This window comes from Bufo gargarizans, unplaced genomic scaffold (assembly GCF_014858855.1).
Source record: "Bufo gargarizans isolate SCDJY-AF-19 unplaced genomic scaffold, ASM1485885v1 fragScaff_scaffold_322_pilon, whole genome shotgun sequence".
In the NCBI taxonomy this organism is placed as follows: Eukaryota; Metazoa; Chordata; class Amphibia; order Anura; family Bufonidae; genus Bufo; species Bufo gargarizans.
This window is the reverse complement of record NW_025334093.1, coordinates 201,701-225,267: the sequence shown is the minus strand read 5'-3', so window position 1 is coordinate 225,267 and position 23,567 is coordinate 201,701. Positions and strand designations below refer to the sequence as shown.

Below are 23,567 nucleotides of genomic sequence, written 5' to 3'. Positions count from 1 at the left end.
AGCCGTTTTTTCGCGGGCTTCTGGGGGGTGGTCTTTCCACGGCTTCCTACTTCCGGTCACTCGTTCCGGCTCCTGGCACGGTCGGCGGCTCCTGCTCCCTGCTCCCAGCGTCTCAGGTGACCTCGGCCCTGTCCTCTGCTTTAGGCGTTTGGTCCCAGCGCTGCCCCCATTAGGCATTGGCTTCAATATGTCTGCTCCTACTCCACCTCCTACTTCCAGTCGCCCCCCCTCCTCCCCTGAGGGACTTAGCCCCACTGAAACTGATGCGCATGCGCTGGCTCTGCAGCGCTCAGTGTCTGGCGCAATTATGGCGGCCATGGGCTCCATGTCGTCGGTGTTATCGCAGACTATTGCCCAGGCCCTGTCCGCACGTCCCGCTAGTGCTCCCTCACAAGACCCCATTGCCGCACCGCAGCCTACCTCTATTGATCCCCCTGTTTTACAGGGGACTTTGACTGGTGCGCATCTTGCCACCCCGGAACCCGTGCTTAGCTCACGGAAAAGGGCCTCTTCCCGCCAGGCAGAAAGGGCGCGGACATGGAAATGCGCTAGAGCGCAATCACCGGACCTGTCTGACTCGGATAGAGTTTCAGACAAGGAGGCAATGGCGGACTTCGATTACGGCACAGAGGAGGATCTCACCCCCCCAGGTCAGGGCCCATCTACCTCCGCTGCGGCGGCCTCCTCTGCCAAGGAAGCGGCGACGACTTCCACCGCTGCCCGTTCTGAGGCCGTGTTGGATGATTCGGGCGAACCGATGTTCGATCCCGAGTTGTTGCATCACCCTCGTTCGGCGGAATGGCTTCCCTCCCCTCATGTGGGGGCCTATTTGGAGCACTGGGTGCGTCACTCGCTTAGTCGCGAGTCGCGCAATAAGCTTAGGGCCGAGTGTCCCCGGCCAGTGGTCCCCAATAAGGTCTGTGACACCCCGTTGGTGGACCCCAAGATGTCGCAGTTCTTGTCCAAAACGGGTTGGAACGCGAAAAAGGGCCTGGATTCAGCGCTCCGCAGCTGCCAGGACAAGATTCTAGATGTGTTTGGTCCCTTGACTAGGATCTTAGAGTTGGCCGAAGCGGCTAGAATTGAGGGTACCCCGATTGACCCGGTGGAATTGAGGGGCTGGGCCCAGAGGGCCATATGCCTGACCGGAAACGCCAATACTGCCATGGCGATTGAGAGACGCAAGGCGATCTTGTTTAAGATTGACCCCAAATTGGCCAATTTGGCGCTCACTGAGGCAGGGAAGGATGCCCAGGGCCTTCTTTTCGGCGAGTCCTTCATCAAGGACATGAGCCGGTTCGTGGGCACTTTTACTGCGCTGGACAAGGCCCAGTCCTCTATGCGCAGGGTCTTCCAGGGACGGGTCTCTCATCCGGCCGGCAGTGGTAGGGGCCGCCTGTCCGGCCGTGCAAATTTCCAGGCCCGTGGAGCGACCAGAGGTTCCGGTGGACATTGTCCTCAGTTCCAGGAACAACGCAACGCGTCTCCGTTCTTCACCACGAGAGGACAGCAATGGCGTTCTCGCTCCTTCCGGGGCAACCCGAGTCACCGCAGACCCTTGGGTAAGTGCTCCCCTGATTGGGGATTCTATGGTACCTTGTGTAGGGGGCAGACTCCTGCTTTTTTCCCACGCTTGGAGCCTCATTACCGCGGATCCATGGGTGCTTGCCACGGTCAGGGGATTTCACATAGAGCTCACGGGCTTCCCCTATCTGATTCCTTCCCCTCCGCTCGTTCCCCTATCGCGCGCGGACCGTGCATTGGTGGACGCGGAATTGCAGTCCCTCAGGCAAAAGTTGGCAATAGAACCTGCGCCCCCGGCATCGGTGGGTGTGATCAGCAACATCTTTCTTGTGCAGAAGAAAGACGGGCAGATGAGACCGGTCATCAACCTTCGCTCGTTGAATGCGGTAGTACGTTACCGTCATTTCAAGATGGAAGGGATCCATCTCCTTCGGGACTTGTTAATCCCTGGGGACTGGATGGTGAAACTGGACCTGAAGGATGCGTACCTGACGGTCCCGGTATCCGCTCGTTCCAGAGACCTGCTTCAGTTCCGGTGGCAGGGAGAGGTCTGGAGGTTCACCTGTCTGCCGTTCGGGCTGTCTTCAGCTCCCTGGTGTTTCACCAAGTTGCTGCGTCCGGTCGTGTCGTGGTTGAGGACTCGGGGTGTGCGCCTCATCGTCTATCTGGACGACATCCTGTTGATGCACGAGTCCAGAGCGGGATTGCTGGAACATCTACGCTGGACGGCGGATCTGCTTTCGGGTCTCGGGTTCCTCCTCAACCGAGAGAAATCCTGCCTTACTCCGTCCCAGAGAATGGAGTTCCTAGGATTCACGGTGGATTCACAAGGATGTGAGACATGCTCTCCTCGCTCCCCATCTCTCGTTGCGTCACCTGGCCCGCATTATCGGCCTGTTGGCCTCTTCCATTCAGGCGGTGTTCCCAGCCCCGCTGCATTACCGGGCGCTCCAGTGACTGAAGATCGCCCATCTTCGGACCGGTGCCTCCTTTGCGGACGCGGTGGTTCTGGACTCGGAAGCCCGGGAGGAACTGAGTTGGTGGATAGCCAACCTGGAAGCGTGGAACGGGATAGCGATCTTTGGATCCCTGCCGGAGTTGACGATCGAATCGGACGCGAGCCTCCAGGGCTGGGGGGCCCATTGCAACGGGGTCTCCACTGGGGGTCCCTGGTCGGCGGAGGAATCCCTCCTGAATCCCTCCTGCACAATGCGTTGGAGCTCTTGGCGGGGTCCTTCGCTGTGAGGAGTTTCTCCAACGGGATCGCCAACGCGTGTATCCGGCTGCGGATGGACAACGTGTCGGCGGTCCGGTATGTCAACCGTCTGGGGGGTACTCGCTCGGCCACTTTGGCGTGTTTGGCCAAGGATTTTTGGTCGTTCTGCCTGTCCAGGGACATCATGGTGCAGGCGGAGTATTTGCCAGGGTTGAGCAACATTCAGGCGGATTGGAACTCTCGCTACCTGTCAGACGGCAGCGATTGGCAGTTGGATCCGCTGGTGTTCGCGGCGATTTCGGATTTGTGGGGTCCGATGTCCGTCGATCTCTTCGCCTCTCGGCTCAACAGGCAGCTAACCCGGTTCTTCAGCTGGCGTCCGGACCCGGAAGCGGTGGCAGTGGATGCTTTCCTCCAGGACTGGTCGGTGTATCGCCTGTACGCGTTTCCTCCGTTCTCAATGATCCCGAGGACTCTCCTGCAGGTTCTCCGCCATCGGGCGGATCTGGTTCTGGTGGTCCCGTTCTGGGGGTCCCAGGTTTGGATCCCTTCATTGTTGAAGATTCTGGTGGAGGTTCCGGTTCTTCTCCCGAGCCGGTTGGATCTCCTACGCAACCCTCAGGGTCTACACCATCCCCTCCTCCTCGACGGATCCCTGCGGCTGCTGGCGTGCCGGATCTCCGGACACCTGGATCTTTCGAGGGAATTTCGGCTGCGACTCGACGACTATTGGACAGCGCGTGGGCTCCCGGCACCCGAAAGTCTTACCGGGCAACCTGGAGAACTTGGGCTAATTGGTGCGTGGAACGGGACTTGGATCCCTGTAGCTGACCTGCTGCTTTTCCTCACCTCTCTCTTTGAGGCGGGGAAGGCTTATCGGACCATTAACCTTTTCAGGTCCGCTATTTCTTCTACCCACGAGGGCTACGCGGGTGTCGCGGCTGGTCAACATCCTTCTGTGTCTCGCCTCCTTCGGGGGGCTCGGTTGTCTCGTCCCCCTCGGCCTCGTTTTTCCACTACTTGGGATGTCTCCCTGGTTTTGGGCTTTTTGGCCTCTTGGCCCGAGAATTCTGCTCTATCCATTAGGCAATTGTCCGCTAAATTGTTGGCACTGTTTTGCCTCATTTCATGTAAGAGAGTATCGGATGTGAGGGCCCTTGACTACGACGCGCGTTCGTTTACCCCGGAGGGGGTTACCTTTAACATCTCGCGTCGCACTAAGACTAGCATCCGGTTCGTGTCCTACCCTAGTTTTCCTACGTCTCCGATCTTATGCCCCGTGGCGTGCCTTCGGGAGTACGAGTCCAGGACTCTGGCACACAGGTCTCCGACCAGGCCACAGCTGTTCGTTTCTATTCGGCATCCGTTTGGCCCGGTGGCTAGCCCTACGTTAGCTCGTTGGCTTAAATGGGTTATGTTGTTGGCGGGTGTTGACACTTCGGTCTTCACAGCCCATTCCGCACGGGGGGCCTCTGCCACCGCTCTGGCGGTTTCGGGGGCCAGATTGGAGGACGTGATGCGCCTGGCCGACTGGTCTAATGTTACCACGTTCAGGGAGTTCTATTTCCGTCCTCCAGCTAATTTGTTTGCTTCAATTATTGACAGGCTTTGAACTTGCAATATGAGCCTCCGTGTCTTGATGTAAAACTAAATGATTTTCCTATTTCATGACGTAAAGTCATAGTTTTATTAAAGACACGGAGGCGAGTATTGCCCACCCTGGATTCCCTCCCTTGGGTCTTTTGGTGGGTTGTTTTTCTTTCAGGGCTCGCTTATGTATATGTCTTTGCGGTGTTTATTGTCCTGTTATTTATTAATGACATTGTATTTATTGCTCTGTTGGTTGTTTCTTTGCCATTGTAGTGTTTGTTTTATGCACTTTATTGCCGTTGGTCATTCAACCCCTATCGGGTCTGTTTGAGCAGTTGGTGTCCGATGCTCTTGTCCTGACATGCCGGTTTCACCTGGGCCCATGGTCTGTTCTCTCTTTCAGGTTGAAGCTTCTTCAAGGATGGTGTACCGGGTTCCGGTTTAAAGTTCTTCGGTGGTTGACCAGGTTGGCGACTGCTGGTTCCTGCTTCGTACAGAGTGGAGTTCTTCGTTCCGGTTGATGTTCAGAGTTCGTTGGATTGTTCGGGATGTTGGCACCAGGATCCCAAAGAAAGAGGAAGAGCCATAGGAGGAGCGGCCTATTATAGGGGCCATAGGGGAGGGACATTGGTTGCTATGGTTCCCTGTATGTTAATTTTTTCTCTTTGCTGCTATTGGTGGTTCAGTAAAGAAGGAGAAAGCAATACTCGCCTCCGTGTCTTTAATAAAACTATGACTTTACGTCATGAAATAGGAAAATCATTTAGTTATACCACACACCGCACCCTACTTTCCATGCATCCTCCATTCACACAATAAAGCAATGGTAAATGTCACAGGGTCTTCATCTCCTAGGAAAGAGTACAAACCTCTTAAATAATATCATTACATCAAATTCATAAACCGCACATTATACTGGATTAACCACTTCCTCGACCCAGATGACTTACTTTCATCCATCTCATATTTTGACTCCCTGCTAGAGAACAAAGCCCTGAAGGTTTGCTCTTTTTTCTCTTTAGACTTTCCATCTGTTAACCATTCTACAACCAGCAGCACATCTCTCCACCTCCACTTTCATTTGGCATTTTTCGTATGTCATCATTTCAAGACCTTTTTGACTCATTCCCCAGCTTCCTTCTTTCCTCTGTCTGTGCCGGCCATACCCCATCCTCCAAAGAGAGGAGGGAGGTGCATCCAGACTACACAGAAGCCCCTCTAGCTTCTAACCTAACTGACTGGATCTCACAGGCTCTCCACTGGAAGGCAGCCCCGATGCCTAAGGAAGGCTTCGGGCTGCCTTCCATGCCATCGGGTCCCCATTACAGCATCGCGTCTACCCGATGGCCACTGCAGTCGCTGCCCGAACCACCCGGAAACACCGCCAACCACAGGTCTGAATTGACCTGCGGTTTGGTGCGATCGCCGATACGGGGGGTCACAGGACCCCCCTCGGCATTGTCCTAGAGTGCCTGCTGAATGATTTCAGCAGGCACTCTGTTCCGATCACTGTGTGCCGCGCAGCGGTGATCGTAAATACACATGACGTACTGGTACGTCATGTGTCCTTAAGTACCAGGGCATCATGACGTACCGTTATGTCATGTGTCCCCAACAAGTTAAAAAATTGCATCTAAAATTCTAAACTAACATCCACTAACTGTCTTTAAAAGCAGAGAAATTTAAATTTTGAAAAAAAATTTGGGTAAACTTTGCATTGTTTTCATAAATAAATGTGAAATATATGGACTCAAATGTACCACTGTCAGGAAGTACAATGTGTCACGAGGAAATAATCTCAGAATGACCTGGATAAGTAAAAGGATTCTAACATTATTACTACATAAAGTGACACATGTCAGATTTTCAAAAATGTCCTGGGCAGAAAGGTGAAAACAAGCCTGGGAGAGAAGGGGTTAAAGGGAAAATATTAATGAAGTCCATTCTGATAGACGGTGAAGTATGCTACGACATAGGCTGCTGGGAGACAAAAACTCCCCACCCACTGCTCTGCCTGTTGGAGACTAATAATGACTAGGTACTTTGATTACCTGTGCCTCACCTATACCTACGCATCGCTGAAAACAGGAGACATCCCAAGAAGGAAGGTGCTCTGCTTTGTATAAGACTGTTTTAGGGGTTCATATCCATGGCAGACAGATAAATAGGTAAGCGCATCCCTTCTGCTTTTATAATCCTACATATATATATATATAAGTTTTGGCTTCCTCTAATTTCTCGGCATTTCCTGGTAGATATGTATCCACTCACCTTCTCTAATATTTTGCATAACAGGTCTGACAAGTCTATGGGGACATGGTTGTGGAAAGTAAGGCGGTGTGTATACTGCTTAACCCCTTCACCTTCATCTGTTCTGGATTATTACCTATAGTGTCAGTATAAGATGCTCCATAGTGGTCCTGGCCGCTCACCAATAGACAGGACACCAGATCCCGCACTATAATGTATTATTTGCTCTAGGACCAACTAGAATAGTATAAGTGGATAATGGAGGTGTTCCTGGGGTAATCCAGGATTTTTATATTGATGGTCTGTTCTCAGGATCACAAATGGGATGGGTGAGAGAGCTTCTGTATGTACTGCCGTTTAACTTGAGAAGTATGGAGAACATACCTTTCAGCATCTGGAAATGAGCAAACAACAAAGAAAACATCTTTTTTTTGCTGTTTCCTCTAATAGTAAAATGCTAAAGTTCTAGGTGGAGTCCCCCGAATTTATGTGCGTCACAGAGTTTAAACTTTTTAGCCCCTCCTCCAGTGGGCAGCACGCATGTATCTGAGATCACTCAGGAGTGTGGTCTTATCAGCACAATGGGGGATGGGTACTACATTACAAGGCACATCATTACACAGAATGGTAATAATAAAAAGGAACAGAATTAAAGGGACAGAACCAGTACTTAAAAATCCCCTTACAATATAATTTGGCACCCCACTCTGATGCCCGGATTGTATTCATTTAACCCTTCAGATGCTGTTGTCAATGCTAGAAAACACAATGCAGTGAAAAAAAAATACAAATACTAGCCCTCACACAGCTCCATTAACACAAAAATAAATGTCCTGGGTCTTGGAACAAAGCAGCACAAAAAAATTATTTTCAAATAAGTTTTTATTGTACAAAAATAGAAAATGTATAGATTTAAATGTGTTATTGGTGTAATTGTACTGACTAACACACTGAGGTTACCCTGTGACGTATACTGCATGGTAAACGCCATAAAAAAAAAAAATTGAAATATAGTTGTGGCTCTGTGATTTGTCAAGTTGATTTTCAAACACTAAGACATATATAACTTGCTGACAATTATTCAGAACTGTGACTTGTTTGTGTTTTTTTTTTTGTTTTTTTTTTAGCAACACCCCTCCCCCCCAAAGAAAAATGACAATATATATTAGATGTTTCTGAAAATGGTACAATTTGAAAATACAACTTGTTCTGCAAATAAAAAAAAATCCCTTACGCAGCTATGTCAATGGAAATATTTGAAATGGGGAGATAAAACAACATAAAAAACCACTAAGAGACATTTATCAAGACTAGCATTCCCATACGCCAGTCTTCATCTCTCTGCGCCAGATTGAGATGCGCCTAATTGATTAAGAGGCAGATGCCACCTAATAAATTAGTTGCATCTCTGACAGCCCGTGCGCCAGAAATTGAAGTCTACGCCAGCTAAGGGTCAGCTATAATTTAGGCCGGTTTCTAGCGTAAGTTATATATATCCAACAGGTTGTGCAAAGCCCCGACCATCCCGTTAAGCCCCATCCCTTTTCTTACCCCTCTAAAAAAGTGTCTAGAAGCTTAAAAAAAGTAGCAAATTATGGCGCGAATATGGTGTGCACTTTAATTTGTGATTTTTATGTTTTTACGCCGCTTAACACTTTAGTAAATGGCTCACTGTTTCCTGAACTCTAAAATAGGCAATGTCCTTAAGGGGTTAAATAATAAGATCTCTTGTTTTAATAGGGGGATAGCATTGAAATGTTTCAGCAGAAGCTCCGTCAGTTTGAAGATCACGCACTGCGCATGATATATAAATATTTCCAAGATGATCTGCTCTACATCGTGGAGAACTTGAATCTGTACTCACTCTTGGATCAACTAAATTTGCAAAATATCCCAGAAGTTACGGTGGGTGATTTATGCAAAAAAAGGTTACTATAACACATTTATGATTCTATATCAAAGAAATAAAAAGCATGAAAATGTATAACGTACAAACATAATTGGGTCCACAAAAAGAAGAATAGACAGCACTCCTGTTTGAAATAGGCAGTGGGTGCGCATCTCCAAGAGAAGCGGTTAATTGAGGTATGGAGACAACATGTCCTTCATGTGAAGTTTATTCCAGATGCAACGTTTCGGCAATAAGCTTGAAAAAGGCTTATTGCCGAAACGCATCTGGAATAAACTTCACATGAACGACGTGCTGTCTCCATACCTCAATTTTTGGATACAAACATAATTGGATCATCTGTGTTGACCTTAAAATAGTAATCCTCCTACTTGGTCAGCAAAGCGAATATACCAAGTATCCTTGTTTTCTATGCATGTGGGACAGCCGAGCTCATGAGAAGCATTGAGTGGAGAGGAATTGTCATCCAAGATCTGACCTTAAACCTAGAGATCCAAACATTCTATAGGAGCCACTTGTTGAAAGAAAGAACATTCTATTCCCACCTTTGCACACAAAACTGAGTCTCATGAAACAATTCGTTAAGGCTTTGCCAACTGAAGGAGACTGTTTCAAGTACCTCATTTTAGCATTTGCTAGCCTGTCATTTGAAAAATTAAAGGCCGTTATGTTTGATGGTTCACATTTCATCGGGACAATGTTAGAACTTGGTTATCATTCAAAGATCTTGTCAAAGACTTTCTTGGAAATTCACGAGCAAACTATTACACCAAAATTGTCCAAAAACTCTTGGAAAGCTACAAAACACTTGGTTGCAACATGAGGATTAATGTGCATTTTCTGCATAGCCATCTTGCTAACGTCCTGGAAAACCTTGGTGTGGTCAGTGATGAGCAAGATGAACGACTTCACCAAGATTTGAAGGTCATGGAGGGACAGTATCAGGGTAGATGAGATGTACATATGATGGCTGACTATTACATCAGGTGAGATTGTCCATAGATTGACTTACGGTATCCTTTGTATGAACAATATAACTTCAAATAAACATTACATTCAGGTAATTTTTGCATTATTTTCTATTGTATGTGCATTTTGTATGTTTTTTTTAGTTAAACGAGAGGGTGTCCCGTAGCTTAAAATGTTGTGATAGAGAAAAACTGGGGTCACTTTTGGATTCTGAAGCTAAAAGTTAGTCAAAAACAAGTGTCAGGTTTGACTGTCATTTGTCAGAACTCCTTTGGAAGAAGAAAGGTGGAATCTGGTTGCCATAGGCAAAAGAGGCGCTGCTAAATTCCAAATAATGGTATAGAATGTAGTCGTATTGAAATCCAATAGGTTTGATTTTTTGCCGATTTTTGTGTCGCAGTCACGTTAACTGGCGGGCTATACTGTGACCACATTCACTGTCATTAGTTGTGATTTACCAGGGTGACAATGCAGTCTAATTGTAGCATGCCCAAAGTAGCCATGACCGTTAAAGGGTTTGTCCCAATGAGGCAAGTCCTGCTCTAAACAAAGGTCCTCTGAGGGCGAGCTGATCACTGTATATAAACATTACCTCCCAGTGATCAGTTCTTCTGTGGGTCTTACACTGTTCAGGCTATCCAGGAGGCCTGGCACCTTATGAACTATTTTAAGGATGCCTGGTGATAAAATGGGAGAAGATGTCCATCCAGGAATGCTGCAGGCTGGTTTGCAACATTCTCAGAGACTACTCCATCATGGATGGTCCAGACATCAGCAAAGAAGAAGATTAACATTGTGCCCATACACTAGAAGTTTACGTGTAGCGCTTATTGTACTGTGTTCCAGCCTGCTCGGCGTCGCAGTATAGCTTCTGTTTGTATCTTGACAACTGAGGAGGAGTTTAATTAGAGTTGGAGTTTTATTAAAGTTGTCCTCTATCCACAGTTCAGGGGATAAATAGCAACCAATCAGATTCCTCCTTTCATTTTGGACAGCTCTTTTGGAAAATAAAAGGTGGAATCTGATTGGTTGCAAAGGGCAACTAAGCCAGTTCTTCTTTACACAAGTCCCCCTATATGTTAATCTTAGCTCCTTCTCCTTTGTACCATACTGCCCACACATAGGACTGCATGTATAATGCGACAGGTTCCCTGTAAGGTATATGGACAGGGATAATCCTAATGAGACAGCTACAGCATCTTCACACCCTTCAAATCTGTTGGAGAAATATCTGTGTGATATTGTAAACATTTAATCAAATCTGCTGAATTTCTGCCCCCGTAATACGGCCCAATTTCCCCGCTTTACTCCACGATAGTTGAGTAGCTGTTGATAGTTTGGGTTATAAAACTTATGATTGAGCCAGGACATTCGGCTGAAATACAGGGGCTTGTATTATCCTTATGTGGAATTAGCCTAGCTTCTCAAGAATGTTTATTTTTTTTTGCATAATCACAGTGTTCGAGTTATAACTTTTTTATTTTTCCACCAACGTAGCTGTATGAGGGCATGTTTGGCAGTGATAAGTGATTTCTGCAATTGCCATCTTGTGCAAGATTTTATTGTCCTCTACTCTCGCATCTCAGGAAAACTGGGATTTGTGGTAATACAATAGATTTGGTAGATTTCTTACAAGAGAATTAAAAGCACTTTGATAGAAGATATTATTGATTGACTTAGGCGAGTTTCACATCTGTGGGAAGGGTGATGCAGCCACCAGTTCCGACAGAGAATGCCGGGCATTGGCCGGACAAAAACTACTGCTTGCAGAGGTTCTAAGCAATGGGGTTCAGCAGACAGGCGGCAGTATCTGGCAAAGCGGATCCAGAGAACTCTGCCGCAGATGTGAAACTAGCCTAATACAGCACATTTTACATTTTAGATAATAACTGTGTGAAAACATTGTGGAAAGCATTGTCAATTCCTGTGCGAATAAACTCCATACAATAACATTTGTCTGCAACTTTTGTGGTTCTAGAAATACAAGGATCTAGAAAAAGATGTGGTCCGGATATTGCTAGATGATATTTTCAAACTTGGAAGAGAAGCTGTGATAGGTTTGTGGGTCAGTCTTTATGTCCTACGAAAGGAACATCAGCTTCCCAGCTTAGAAGCTGTGCTTGAAGAACTCTGTCAAAAAGGTAAGATTCTATGTAATCTGTGGAACAAAAATATTGAATATTTAGGTTATGTTCCTGCCACTAAGAGGCGTCACTATATATAAAAAGGTTGGCTCCGCACAGGTGTGCCATACCCTTTTCACGGACATTAGGCTAACCAGTTTTTAGTCTAGTGTCTGTAGGAGGCAGGCACAACCTGCTTTTTTCTGCAGCTCTGGTTCCTATTTTATTTTTTTACTTCCTGTGGCAGGTTTTATCCTGCAGCAGAGGGTCTTCATTGTGGGCCTCCACTTTAGTAGCACACCTTGCAGGCACGTACTTCGGTACTTCCCTGGTCACTGAGTCCCCCATTACTGCATCCTCAGTGGAGTGCAGGTAATCTCACCCAGGTATAAGTTTACCGAAGGAGTGACACTGCAGCACCCGAAGACACCGGATGGTGAGTATCCTTCCTACTCTGGTTAGGGACTCCTTAACCTCCCATCCATCAGGGGCCACCTCTGGCCCTTCTTTTCTCCCCTCCAGTCCTCTAGTTATCTCCCCTGGGTGCCGAATCCATCCCTCAGCCCCCATTGTACTTTAGTCCCTCACTTCTGCTGAGATTAGGTCGTGATGGTGGCCTCTGTGTGGATCATTTTTGCCCTGGATAGGGGTTACTATGACCTGCCCTCCCTCCCACCTCAAGGCATACTTTTTCTGCAGCTTTTTCCTTCCCTCCCCAGTTTCCACAGTGTCCGCCATCTAGGGGGCTTAATTATCAGCTATGCCATCTAATTGAGTCCCCGGGACTAGGTCACGTGAGTTTTACCTGGAATCCAAGGGTTATAATGGGTCATTTTTCTCCCCATTGGGGGTAGCTTTGACACTCCCTCATGTCCATACCTTTTTTAGGTCTTTTGGAGCCTTTTAATCCAGGTCCAGCATGGAATTTTCAGTGGGAGGAGGAGATGCCTTTCTTCCCAGAAGATGCATCCCCACATCTCCCCCCCAAAGCATACATCCCCACATCCCCCCTCCCCCCCACATCTGTAGCACTTCTTGGTGGGACATATTAACTCGGTGTCCGGAAGTGAGCTTCTGTCTGTGCAGTAGCTTCGTGGTGCTGCTGGGGTATCATGATAGAAATTTTGTATGATTCCAAAAATGCTCTGAAACATTAAATTTAGTCTAGGAGTAAAAGAATAATAATACAAGACTCATGGTGGTATTTGAGTCTTCCTCCTCCTCTTCCAACTCCAAATGTCAGAAGACTCTCTCTGGTTTAGCCAAGCCCTGGGTGTCACCCATACGACCTAAACATACAAATGAGCCGATAGGAATGTGACATGTGGTTTAGCAAAGAGTGACACAGCCTCATAGTATGCATCAATTAGGATATTCCAGGTGGGAAAACCAGCAGAGGAATTCCTTGTCTAGACACATAACGTCCCCTCTGTAGCCATCTAGCTTTTATACCAAATATTGTAACCCAGGTATAGCCTAGATCTAATTATGTTTAAAATAATCCTGCTTTATCAGGGGCACAATTGCCCCCCATTCCACCCCCTGGGATTGCTTCATGCCCCTGATGTAAAATATTGTTGCTGGGTGGACAGCCTGAGGCTGCTTGGGGGTCTGTTGGGCTTCTCTTGGGGGTCTGTTGGGCTTCCCCACACTCTACTGTCCGGGGTTGCTCCCCGGGAGTCCTTTGCTTCATACCTTGCTCCATATCCAGGAGCAGGGTCCAATAACGGCCTAGGGTCTCCCCCTCAAAGGTCCTGGTCATCTCCAGCATCCTAGTTAGTTTCTAAGAAAGGACTACCACTGGCAGAGACACCTCAGCTTCCTGATGCCTAGTTGGGGACTTTGCTGACTCAGATACTGAATCCGAGCAGAGTACTAAGCTGTCTTCCGCCATGCTGAATCTCATCTGGGCGGTCAAGGACAAACTTCCACCAAGAGACTTCACCTCTCTAAGTGGTTGGTCTCCCCTTTAGTGGATTTTCAGATGGCATTCCTCCACTTTGGTTCCCTCCAAAGAAGCTGCCCACAGTATCGCTGAGCACATACTCTCTTTGTAACAGTTGCATCATTTGGTTCTGTTTTTCTCCTGGGTCCCCCTAGGCTTGTTTCCTCTTGGGGCTCTAAACTGTAGCCCCATCTCAGGTCTTAGGCCTGGGAGCTTCTTCCTCCTGTTTGCAAACTCAAATTTAGTTTTATATTTTTCTTAGCCACTCGTGGGACGGCAATTTCTCACTGCACGGGATTTGATCTTCCACTCCATTACCTCTCAGACAAGTATCTCTCCACTTGTATTGCTAATTCCTGCAACTGGCTAACCTTTTCATGGGACTTCCAGAGGCCAGGGTTTTGTCTTACATTTGACTGTGATGTCCTATTCCCGTTTTCTAAAGCACAATTCTTGACCCTATTTATGGGAGGCACGTTTTTACGTTCTCTCCTCCTAGCCATCGCTAATGACCCCCTTCTTCCCCAGTGGTTGAGTACATTCCCACTAAATTCCAGCTGCTTCTGCTCCTATGGTGTCTCTTTTTCCCCACCTGACCTGCAGAGGACGGAGCCCTTCTCCCTTACCATCATGAGACTTTGTCATTCCATATCTCAATATGTCCAGCCACCAGTGCTTCGGCCTACTCTGCCCTGGCATCGTCTCCTGGGTCTTCTCATGGTGTGACAGGACATTTCTTTGGTTTGCTGACTCAGATTCGTAATCCGAGCAGAGTACTAAGCTGTCTTCCGCCATGCTGAATCTCATCTGGGCGGTCAAGGACAAACTTCCACCAAGAGACTTCACCTCTCTAAGTGGTTGGTCTCCCCTTTAGTGGATTTTGAGATGGCATTCCTCCACTTTGGTTCCCTCCAAAGAAGCTGCCCACAGTATCGCTGAGCACATACACTCTTTGTAACAGTTGCATCATTTGGTTCTTTTTTTCTCCTGGGTCCACCTAGGCTTGTTTCCTCTTGGGGCTCTAAACTGTAGCCCCATCTCAGGTCTTAGGCCTGGGAGCTTCTTCCTCCTGTTTGCAAACTCAAATTCAGTTTTATACTTTTCTTGGCCACTCATGGGATGGCAATTTCTCACTGCACGGGATTTGATCTTGCACTCCAATACCTCTCAGACAAGTATCTCTCCACTTGTATTGCTAATTCCTGCAACTGGCTAACCTTTTCATGGGACTTCCAGAGGCCAGGGTTTTGTCTTACATTTGACTGTGATGTCCTATTCCAGTTTTCTAAAGCACAATTCTTGACCCTATTTATGGGAGGCACGTTTTTACGTTCTCTTCCTCTAGCCATCGCTAATGACCCCCTTCTTCCCCAGTGGTTGAGTACATTCCCACTACATTCCAGCTGCTTCTGCTCCTATGGTGTCTCTTTTTCCCCACCTGACTTGCAGAGGACGGAGCCCTTCTCCCTTACCATCATGAGACTTTGCGATTCCGTATCTCAATATGTCCAGTGCTTCTGCCTACTCTGCCCTGGCATTGTCTCCTGGGCCTTCTCATGGTGTGACAGGACATTTCTTTGGTTTGGGACAGTTCAGTGTTTTTTCCTTGTCCAATCCAATTCATGGTAAGGTTCTTTTCAATCTATGCTCTACTGGATTGTCTTTTTTTGCCAGTTGATGTTCCTCTTAGGCTTCGTTTAGCTTTCTTTCCAAAAGGTTTTCTCCTTGTGTCAGGACTGCTCTTGTCTTTTCCTGGGCATTTTCTCTCCTGACAGGTTCTCTCAATGGCCCGTTGGGACCATCCTATTTTTCCTGTTGGATCTTTTCTTTTATAGATCGTCTTCCCAGGGCATCCTCCTCTATCCAGACATTTCCAGCAGGCGCCTTTTGGTTGTAGCCGCACTATAATTTCCTCACTGGGGAACCCTGATTGTTCCATACGCCTTCCCCTGGCCCTCCAGTAGGTAATTGTTTACCTCCCTGTTCTCATGCAGGACATTTTCCTTGCCCTGCTCCCTTTACTCACTTTACAGTTTTCTTTTTCCCCAGCTTTGGATGGAGCTGGCTGTTTATCTTTGTTACCTTTCTTGTGCCTGGAATTTTTTCCCAAACACTTGTCCTTTGGATCCTTGTTGTCTCCTACAGTTCTTTGAACTCTGCCCCTCACGGCCCATTTCCTTAGTTTTTCCTATTTGCCATATCCATTCTATAGCCTATACTGGTCCTGCTAGGTCACATGGTTCCGCTAGCAACTGTATGCTTAACTGTTTACATAGCTATTCTCTTCCCACCCTCTTGGACTGCTTTGGGATGTCCCGGTGCTGTGTCCTCCAATGACATCAACAAGAATATTGGAATACATACTTACTGTAAAATCCCTTTCTAGTTCAATTCATTGGGGACACAGGCTGTTCTGTTCCCCGCTCGGCACAGGAAATGTGGTTCCTAGATCGTTTTCTCTCTCCTACTATTATTGGTACAAACTGATTAGCCTAGTGTCCGTGGAGAGGTTATAGCCCACCTGGATGGAGCCAACATTTTTTTTATATCTGGCAGCTGAGTGTATACCCATGGTTCTGTGTCCCTCAACCAGGGGCGTTGCTGGTAGAGACAAAAAATCTGTTCCGTCCGGGAAGACGCGAACAGTCTTACCAGACCCTTTGTAGGTAGTGGGAGAGGTCCTTGGATACAGGAGACAGGAGACACTTGGATCATGCCGTGCGGGAATGGGTGCATTCAATGTGGGACCGAGTAGACGGAGCAATGGAGTTAATCCTGTGTAACCCTACCAAGGTGAAGGGGGCTATTATGCTACTACCTATCTACGCGGCGCACCCGCCTTGGAAAAGGCGACCTCGTCCGGTAGCCTGTCCCTATATTGGACCTAACCCTAAAACTACAGAAGTTCTGCCAGTGAGATGAAGGTAGAGTTGCTTCCAATGGTCTCCCGACGTGGCACGTTTCTGTCCATGACTCTTCAGGGGAAAGACTGCAGGAAGATGAGAGGTGGAAAGCCGCAGGTATCTTCACACCTGGAAAGTGTTGGCCAGGGACGATCCGGGCGCCTCCAGTTCCTGAGTACTCCGGCCTGCTCTTTCCCGGTCTGAAAAGATCAGGTCCTTGAGGACTGCCTCATAGAACTGGAGGAATGTCCCTGTGCTGCCAGCGCTCCGGGACAGCACAAAAGAGTTGTACATGGCAACCTGCACCAAGCAGACTGCACCTTTTTTGTACCATGCCCGGGTTTTGCACATGGCGTTATATGGCTTGAGGACTTGATCAGAGAGATCAACTCCTCCCATATACCGATTGTAGTCGACGATACAATCGGGCTTGAGGACAGTTGCCGCGGTACCTCGCACAGGGACAGGGGTGATGCCGCTACCGTGAATTGTGGACAGTACAAGGACATCCCTTGTCCTTATTTCTGACCAGCAACAGGTTTCCTCTGGTAAGGGCACGGGTCTCACCCCTGGGGATAGGTACCTGGAGGGGGAGGGTAGGGAGGCCTCGTTGATTTTTCCGCACTGTCCCACAAGCGGCCGTGGATCTGGCGGTGAGGGACTGGAACAAGGGGATACTAGTATAAAAGTTATCCACGTACAGGTGGTAACCCTTATCTGGCAGTGGGTGCATAAGGTCCCACACAAGTTTCCCGCTAACACCCAGAGTGGGGGGACATTCTGGGGGCTGAATACGGGAATCTCGCCCCTCATACACACGAAACTTATAAGTGTACCTTGAGGTGCTCACAGAAAGTTTGTACAGCTTCACGCCATACCTCGTCCGCTTAGAGGGAACATACTAACGGAAAATTAGTCTCCCCTTGAACGCAATGAGAGACTCATCAACCGCGACCTCCCTTCCAGGTACATAGGCCTGTACAAATTTGGCCCCAAAGTGATCGATGACCGGCCTGATTTTGTACAGGCGGTCATAGGCAGGATCACCTCGGGGGGGACATGCTGCATTATCTGCATAATGCAAGACATTTCCGGATGGCATCAAACCGGGAGCATGTCATGGCCGTACTGTAAAGTGGGGTCTGGTAAAGGACGTCCCCACTCCAGTAATGCCTGACACTAGGTTTCTTGACTAGGCCCATATGCAGCACGAGGCCCCAAAATGTCCTCATCTCGGCTGCACTGACCGGGGTCCAGCCAGCGGGCCTAGCCAAAAAGGAGCCCGGGTGTTGAGCAACGAACTGTTGGGCGTACAGGTTTGTTTGCTCCACCATTAGATTTACCAGTTGGTAACTGAAAAAAAAGACTAAAAAAGTCATATTCAGTGAAGCTCACTGTGGAAATCTGGATTCCTGATTGGCCTACAAACTCAGGAATCAGGGGCTCAAATCGCTCTGGGTGGATTTAACTGGTAGGCCGGAAAACTAGTACGAGCCCCAAAGCGGCTCGTACTAGGGTGGGCCACCGAGTCCATAGCATGGCGGTCCCCTTGCTCCGCCGCCCTGGGGGATCATCATCATCGCTAGATGATGAGGAGGACGCGGATGACAACAGGAAAGTGGGGTCATCCTCACTGGGGCTCTCGAACTCGGAGGCAAGCTGGGCGTATGCCTCCTCGGCCGAGAACATCCGGCGGACTATAGGGGAGGTTGTGTCTGTGTGTGTGTCTGTGTGTGTGTGTGCGTGCATGTAAATATTTATTCAGTGTGCGTGTGTGTGGGGGCTGATCAAACGTCCGAAGTTGATCAGCGTTGGGGTGTGCGATGCGCTAACAGTGGCCAGACGCTAAGAGCGCCGTCCGCAGTCAGCGTACGCGCACAAAAAAAAATGCGGCAGCACCCCTGAAGGAGGGGTCTAGGGTGATGCAATAAAACTTTTTTTTCCCCACTAACTTTCCCTTTTATATCACTGCCTAGCCCAACCTTTCCCTAGACTTTCCCTAATTACCTGCTGATCAGATGGGGGGGTGCTGGGGCACAGATCAGGTCCTGGGGGCAAGGATGGGTGCTGGGACGCAGATGGGGTGATGCTGGCTCAGATCCGACGACGTGCACTGCAGCGCTCCTCTCTCCTCTGCTCCTGGACACAAAAGGAGGAGGAGAGGAGCGCTGGCAACATTTAAATCTCCTGTCCGCCCGCCCACCTACCAATCAGAGGCGATCCTGAGAGGTGATGTCACATCACCTCTCAGGATCGCAGGATGGTGATTGGTGGGGTAAAAACACACCACCGATCACCATCCTGTTCTGGGCTATCGGGTCCTCAGAGACCCGAATAACCCAGAAACGCAGCAAACCGCGGGTCTGAATTGACCTGCGGTTTGCTGCGATCGCCTACACGGGGGGGGGGTTCCGATCGATCGGAAATACATAGGACGTACTTACCTGTACGTCCTGTGTCCTAAAGAGGTTAATGCTGAGAGCATCATATCGTCATGTACCCGGCCAGCATGAAGAGGGCTCGGGCGGCTCTAAGATAAAATAAGGTACGGTAACGGGCGGACGGGGCAGCAGCAGGCACAGTATTGGGGGTGTCGGCGGGGTGGGAACAATAGGGTGGATAGAAACCTTATAAGATGTTTCTGTTACATTCTCTGCAGACACAAGTCAGGCCGGAGAAGTTATCATGGTGGTCCGGGCCAGACAGAAAAAGTGATGGATTCCAGTCCACATGGATCAATGTGTCCTGTTAACCAGTGTTTAGCCGTAGTGGTCATGCGTTGTTGCCCACTCAGATGTGTGCCCCACCCCCGTGCTGACCCTTATCTACACCTCTGACTATCTTTCCCATCAGTGCTTTGGGTTTCCGTTTTGGGCCGATGTATTGCGAATGGGGTATGCTGGCTTCAGGATGCCTTCCGTTATGGTAGCAGCAAGCTGCGGTTTTGTGTCCGGTTATCGAAGTGGAACAAACCGGAAGTCATTGGTGCCAGGTGAATTTCTTTTCTGATCCGAAAAAAACAGATCCATCACTCATTGACTTACAATGTTTTCGGGACGGATCCGGTTTGTTCCGTTTCACATTAACATAACAGCATGCGAACAGAACGGATGCATCAAACGCAACAGAACCGTTTTTGTCCGGTTTTGAGATCCTCTGCCGAAACTCAAAACGGGAAACCAAAACGCCGACCTGAAAGTAAACTTATCCTCCTGCCATGTATCCAGTGTGGGACTGGGGTATAATGGGCCCCCCCTCAATCAGCACAAAAACTTAGCTACAGGGGAAGCGGCTGTTTTGGGGCCTGAACGCACAAAGGGCCCCCTCAGGAGGAGGACTAAAAGATGATATTGTCAGAGCCCCCTCGTCAGTATTATACAATGACATTATTTACAGTGACACTGTAGGAAATGGACGAAGCGGCTGCTGGGCCTTGTCTGACCAGTCCCGGGAGCGGAGGTGAGCCGACCAGTCCCGGGAGCGGAGGTGAGCCGACCAGTCCCGGGAGCGGAGGGGAGCCGACCAGTCCCGAGAGCGGAGGGGAGCCGACCAGTCCCAAGAGCGGAGGTGAGCCGACCAGTCCCGGGAGCGGAGGGGAGCCGACCAGTCCCGGGAGCGGAGCGGAGGGGAGCCGACCAGTCCCGGGAGCGGAGGTGAGTGCACATGAAGTGCAAAGACGTTTCAAAAATCTGCTGTGGGGCCCAGTCAGTTCTAGTTAGGCCACGGCACTGTATGTATACAGTAAATGATGCTACTCTGTGCCACAGTATACATACAAATAACATTTGCCAATAATAGCACCTGAAGTACTGCAGTAAACTGTGCACACGGGTAATGCCGCCACATTCTGTGCCCACAGAGAAGTCTGCGCTATACCCTGCATACGCGTAATGGCGTATAATCCTACATCAAATGAGTAGGTGGCCAATACTCAACCAGTGCTAATGTCCCAGAGGCCGCCTCTCCTTAGAGACACACGTTCACTGCCGGTTAGCAGTGTTCCTTCCCAGAATATGTTGTGCACGTCCACCTTTCACAGTGTCCCGGTTCCCACTGCTTCCTGTCTCTGATGTACACACGCATGCCTGGCCTACATTTTTTTTTTTTGCAGGACAACTTGAAATTTTTAATGGCGCCATTTTGGGTCCGCATAACTTACTGATTAACTCTTTCTTGGGGGAATTGTACAAAACAGCAATACCGCCACTGAGTTTTTCTAAATTTTGCAGCCTCCATTTTTCCGCATAAATATCGGGACATCCTGTGGTCACACTGTGGTATTACACTTCAGTCAGGTACGCTGCTGACATCCTGTGGTCACACTGTGGTATTACACTTCAGTACAGCCCAGGTACGCTGCTGACATCCTGTGGTCACACTGTGGTATTACACTTCAGTACAGCCCAGGTATGCTGCTGACATCCTGTGCTCACACTGTGGTATTACACTTCAGTACAGCACAGGTACGCTGCTGACATCCTGTGGTCACACTGTGGTATTACACTTCAGTACAGCCCAGGTACGCTGCTGACATCCTGTGGTCACACTGTGGTATAACACTTCAGTACAGCCCAGGTACGCTGCTGACATCCTGTGCTCACACTGTGGTATTACACTTCCGTACAGCACAGGTACGCTGCTGACATCCTGTGGTCACACTGTGGTATTACACTTCAGTACAGCCCAGGTACGCTGCTGAAATCCTGTGGTCACACTGTGGTATTACACTTCAGTACAGCCCAGGTACGCTGCTGACATCCTGTGGTCACACTGTGGTATTACACTTCAGTACTACCGCGGAGGTGAGCCGACCAGTCCCGGGAGCGGAGGTGAGCCGACCAGTCCCGGGAGCGGAGGTGAGCCGACCAGTCCCGGGAGCGGAGGTGAGCCGACCAGTCCCGGGAGCGAAGGGGAGCCGACCAGTCCCGGGAGCGGAGGGGAGCCGACCAGTCCCGGGAGCGGAGGGGAGCTGACCAGTCCCGAGAGCGGAGGGGAGCCGACCAGTCCCGAGAGCGGAGGTGAGCCGACCAGTCCCGGGAGCGGAGGGGAGCCGACCAGTCCCGGGAGCGGAGCGGAGGGGAGCCGACCAGAGCCGACCAGTCCCGGGAGCGGAGGTGAGTGCACATGAAGTGCAAAGACGTTTCAAAAATCTGCTGTGGGGCCCAGTCAGTTCTAGTTAGGCCACGGCACTGTATGTATACAGTAAATGATGCTACCCTGTGCCACAGTATACATACAAATAACATTTGCCAATAATAGCACCTGTAGTACTGCAGTAAACTGTGCACACGGGTAATGCCGCCACATTCTGTGCCCACAGAGAAGTCTGCGCTATACCCTGCATACGCGTAATGGCGTATAATCCTACATCAAATGAGTAGGTGGCCAATACTCAACCAGTGCTAATGTCCCAGAGGCCGCCTCTCCTTAGAGACACACGTTCACTGCCGGTTAGCAGTGTTCCTTCCCAGAATATGTTGTGCACGTCCACCTTTCACAGTGTCCCGGTTCCCACTGCTTCCTGTCTCTGATGTACACACGCATGCCTGGCCTACATTTTTTTTTTTTGCAGGACAACTTGAAATTTTTAATGGCGCCATTTTGGGTCCGCATAACTTACTGATTAACTCTTTCTTGGGGGAATTGTACAAAACAGCAATACCGCCACTGAGTTTTTCTAAATTTTGCAGCCTCCATTTTTCCGCATAAATATCGGGACATCCTGTGGTCACACTGTGGTATTACACTTCAGTCAGGTACGCTGCTGACATCCTGTGGTCACACTGTGGTATTACACTTCAGTACAGCCCAGGTACGCTGCTGACATCCTGTGGTCACACTGTGGTATTACACTTCAGTACAGCCCAGGTACGCTGCTGACATCCTGTGCTCACACTGTGGTATTACACTTCCGTACAGCACAGGTACGCTGCTGACATCCTGTGGTCACACTGTGGTATTACACTTCAGTACAGCCCAGGTACGCTGCTGAAATCCTGTGGTCACACTGTGGTATTACACTTCAGTACAGCCCAGGTACGCTGCTGACATCCTGTGGTCACACTGTGGTATTACACTTCAGTACTACCGCGGAGGTGAGCCGACCAGTCCCGGGAGCGGAGGTGAGCCGACCAGTCCCGGGAGCGGAGGTGAGCCGACCAGTCCCGGGAGCGAAGGGGAGCCGACCAGTCCCGGGAGCGGAGGGGAGCCGACCAGTCCCGGGAGCGGAGGGGAGCCGACCAGTCCCGAGAGCGGAGGGGAGCCGACCAGTCCCGAGAGCGGAGGTGAGCCGACCAGTCCCGAGAGCGGAGGTGAGCCGACCAGTCCCGGGAGCGGAGGGGAGCCGACCAGTCCCGGGAGCGGAGCGGAGGGGAGCCGACCAGAGCCGACCAGTCCCGGGAGCGGAGGTGAGTGCACATGAAGTGCAAAGACGTTTCAAAAATCTGCTGTGGGGCCCAGTCAGTTCTAGTTAGGCCACGGCACTGTATGTATACAGTAAATGATGCTACCCTGTGCCACAGTATACATACAAATAACATTTGCCAATAATAGCACCTGTAGTACTGCAGTAAACTGTGCACACGGGTAATGCCGCCACATTCTGTGCCCACAGAGAAGTCTGCGCTATACCCTGCATACGCGTAATGGCGTATAATCCTACATCAAATGAGTAGGTGGCCAATACTCAACCAGTGCTAATGTCCCAGAGGCCGCCTCTCCTTAGAGACACACGTTCACTGCCGGTTAGCAGTGTTCCTTCCCAGAATATGTTGTGCACGTCCACCTTTCACAGTGTCCCGGTTCCCACTGCTTCCTGTCTCTGATGTACACACGCATGCCTGGCCTACATTTTTTTTTTTTTGCAGGACAACTTGAAATTTTTAATGGCGCCATTTTGGGTCCACATAACTCACTGATTAACTCTTTCTTGGGGGAATTGTACAAAACAGCAATACCGCCACTGAGTTTTTCTAAATTTTGCAGCCTCCATTTTTCCGCATAAATATCGGGACATCCTGTGGTCACACTGTGGTATTACACTTCAGTCAGGTACGCTGCTGACATCCTGTGGTCACACTGTGGTATTACACTTCAGTACAGCCCAGGTACGCTGCTGACATCCTGTGGTCACACTGTG

At 49.3% G+C, this 23,567-nt stretch overlaps 2 protein-coding genes across 4 annotated transcripts in view; both read left to right on the top strand.

The window, feature by feature from the left end:
- LOC122922396 (NACHT, LRR and PYD domains-containing protein 12-like) overlaps window positions 1-5,021 on the top strand; it is a 67,723-nt gene extending 62,702 nt beyond the window's left edge. The window contains exon 9 of the mRNA XM_044272991.1: window positions 4,734-5,021. Coding sequence (XP_044128926.1) covers window positions 4,734-4,851 — 118 coding nt within the window. The 3' untranslated portion in view covers window positions 4,852-5,021. The remainder of the gene's footprint in view (window positions 1-4,733) is intronic.
- A 1,307-nt stretch (window positions 5,022-6,328) lies between these two features.
- On the top strand, window positions 6,329-23,277 carry LOC122922399 (collagen alpha-1(III) chain-like). 3 transcript variants are annotated; one of them, XM_044272995.1, is made up of 7 exons: window positions 6,331-6,498; window positions 8,321-8,485; window positions 11,437-11,599; window positions 19,826-20,082; window positions 21,219-21,543; window positions 22,120-22,185; window positions 22,512-23,277. In XM_044272995.1, the coding sequence occupies exons 4-7, from the start codon at window positions 19,840-19,842 to the stop codon at window positions 22,526-22,528; spliced, it is 651 nt and encodes a 216-aa protein (XP_044128930.1). In that variant the 5' UTR covers window positions 6,331-6,498; window positions 8,321-8,485; window positions 11,437-11,599; window positions 19,826-19,839; the 3' UTR covers window positions 22,529-23,277. The 3 variants fall into 3 exon arrangements, with proteins under 3 accessions (XP_044128929.1, XP_044128930.1, XP_044128931.1); XM_044272994.1 differs by lacking the exon at window positions 22,120-22,185 and having other exon boundaries at window positions 6,329-6,498; window positions 22,525-23,277; XM_044272996.1 differs by lacking the exon at window positions 22,120-22,185.
- The last annotated feature ends 290 nt before the right edge of the window (window positions 23,278-23,567 follow it).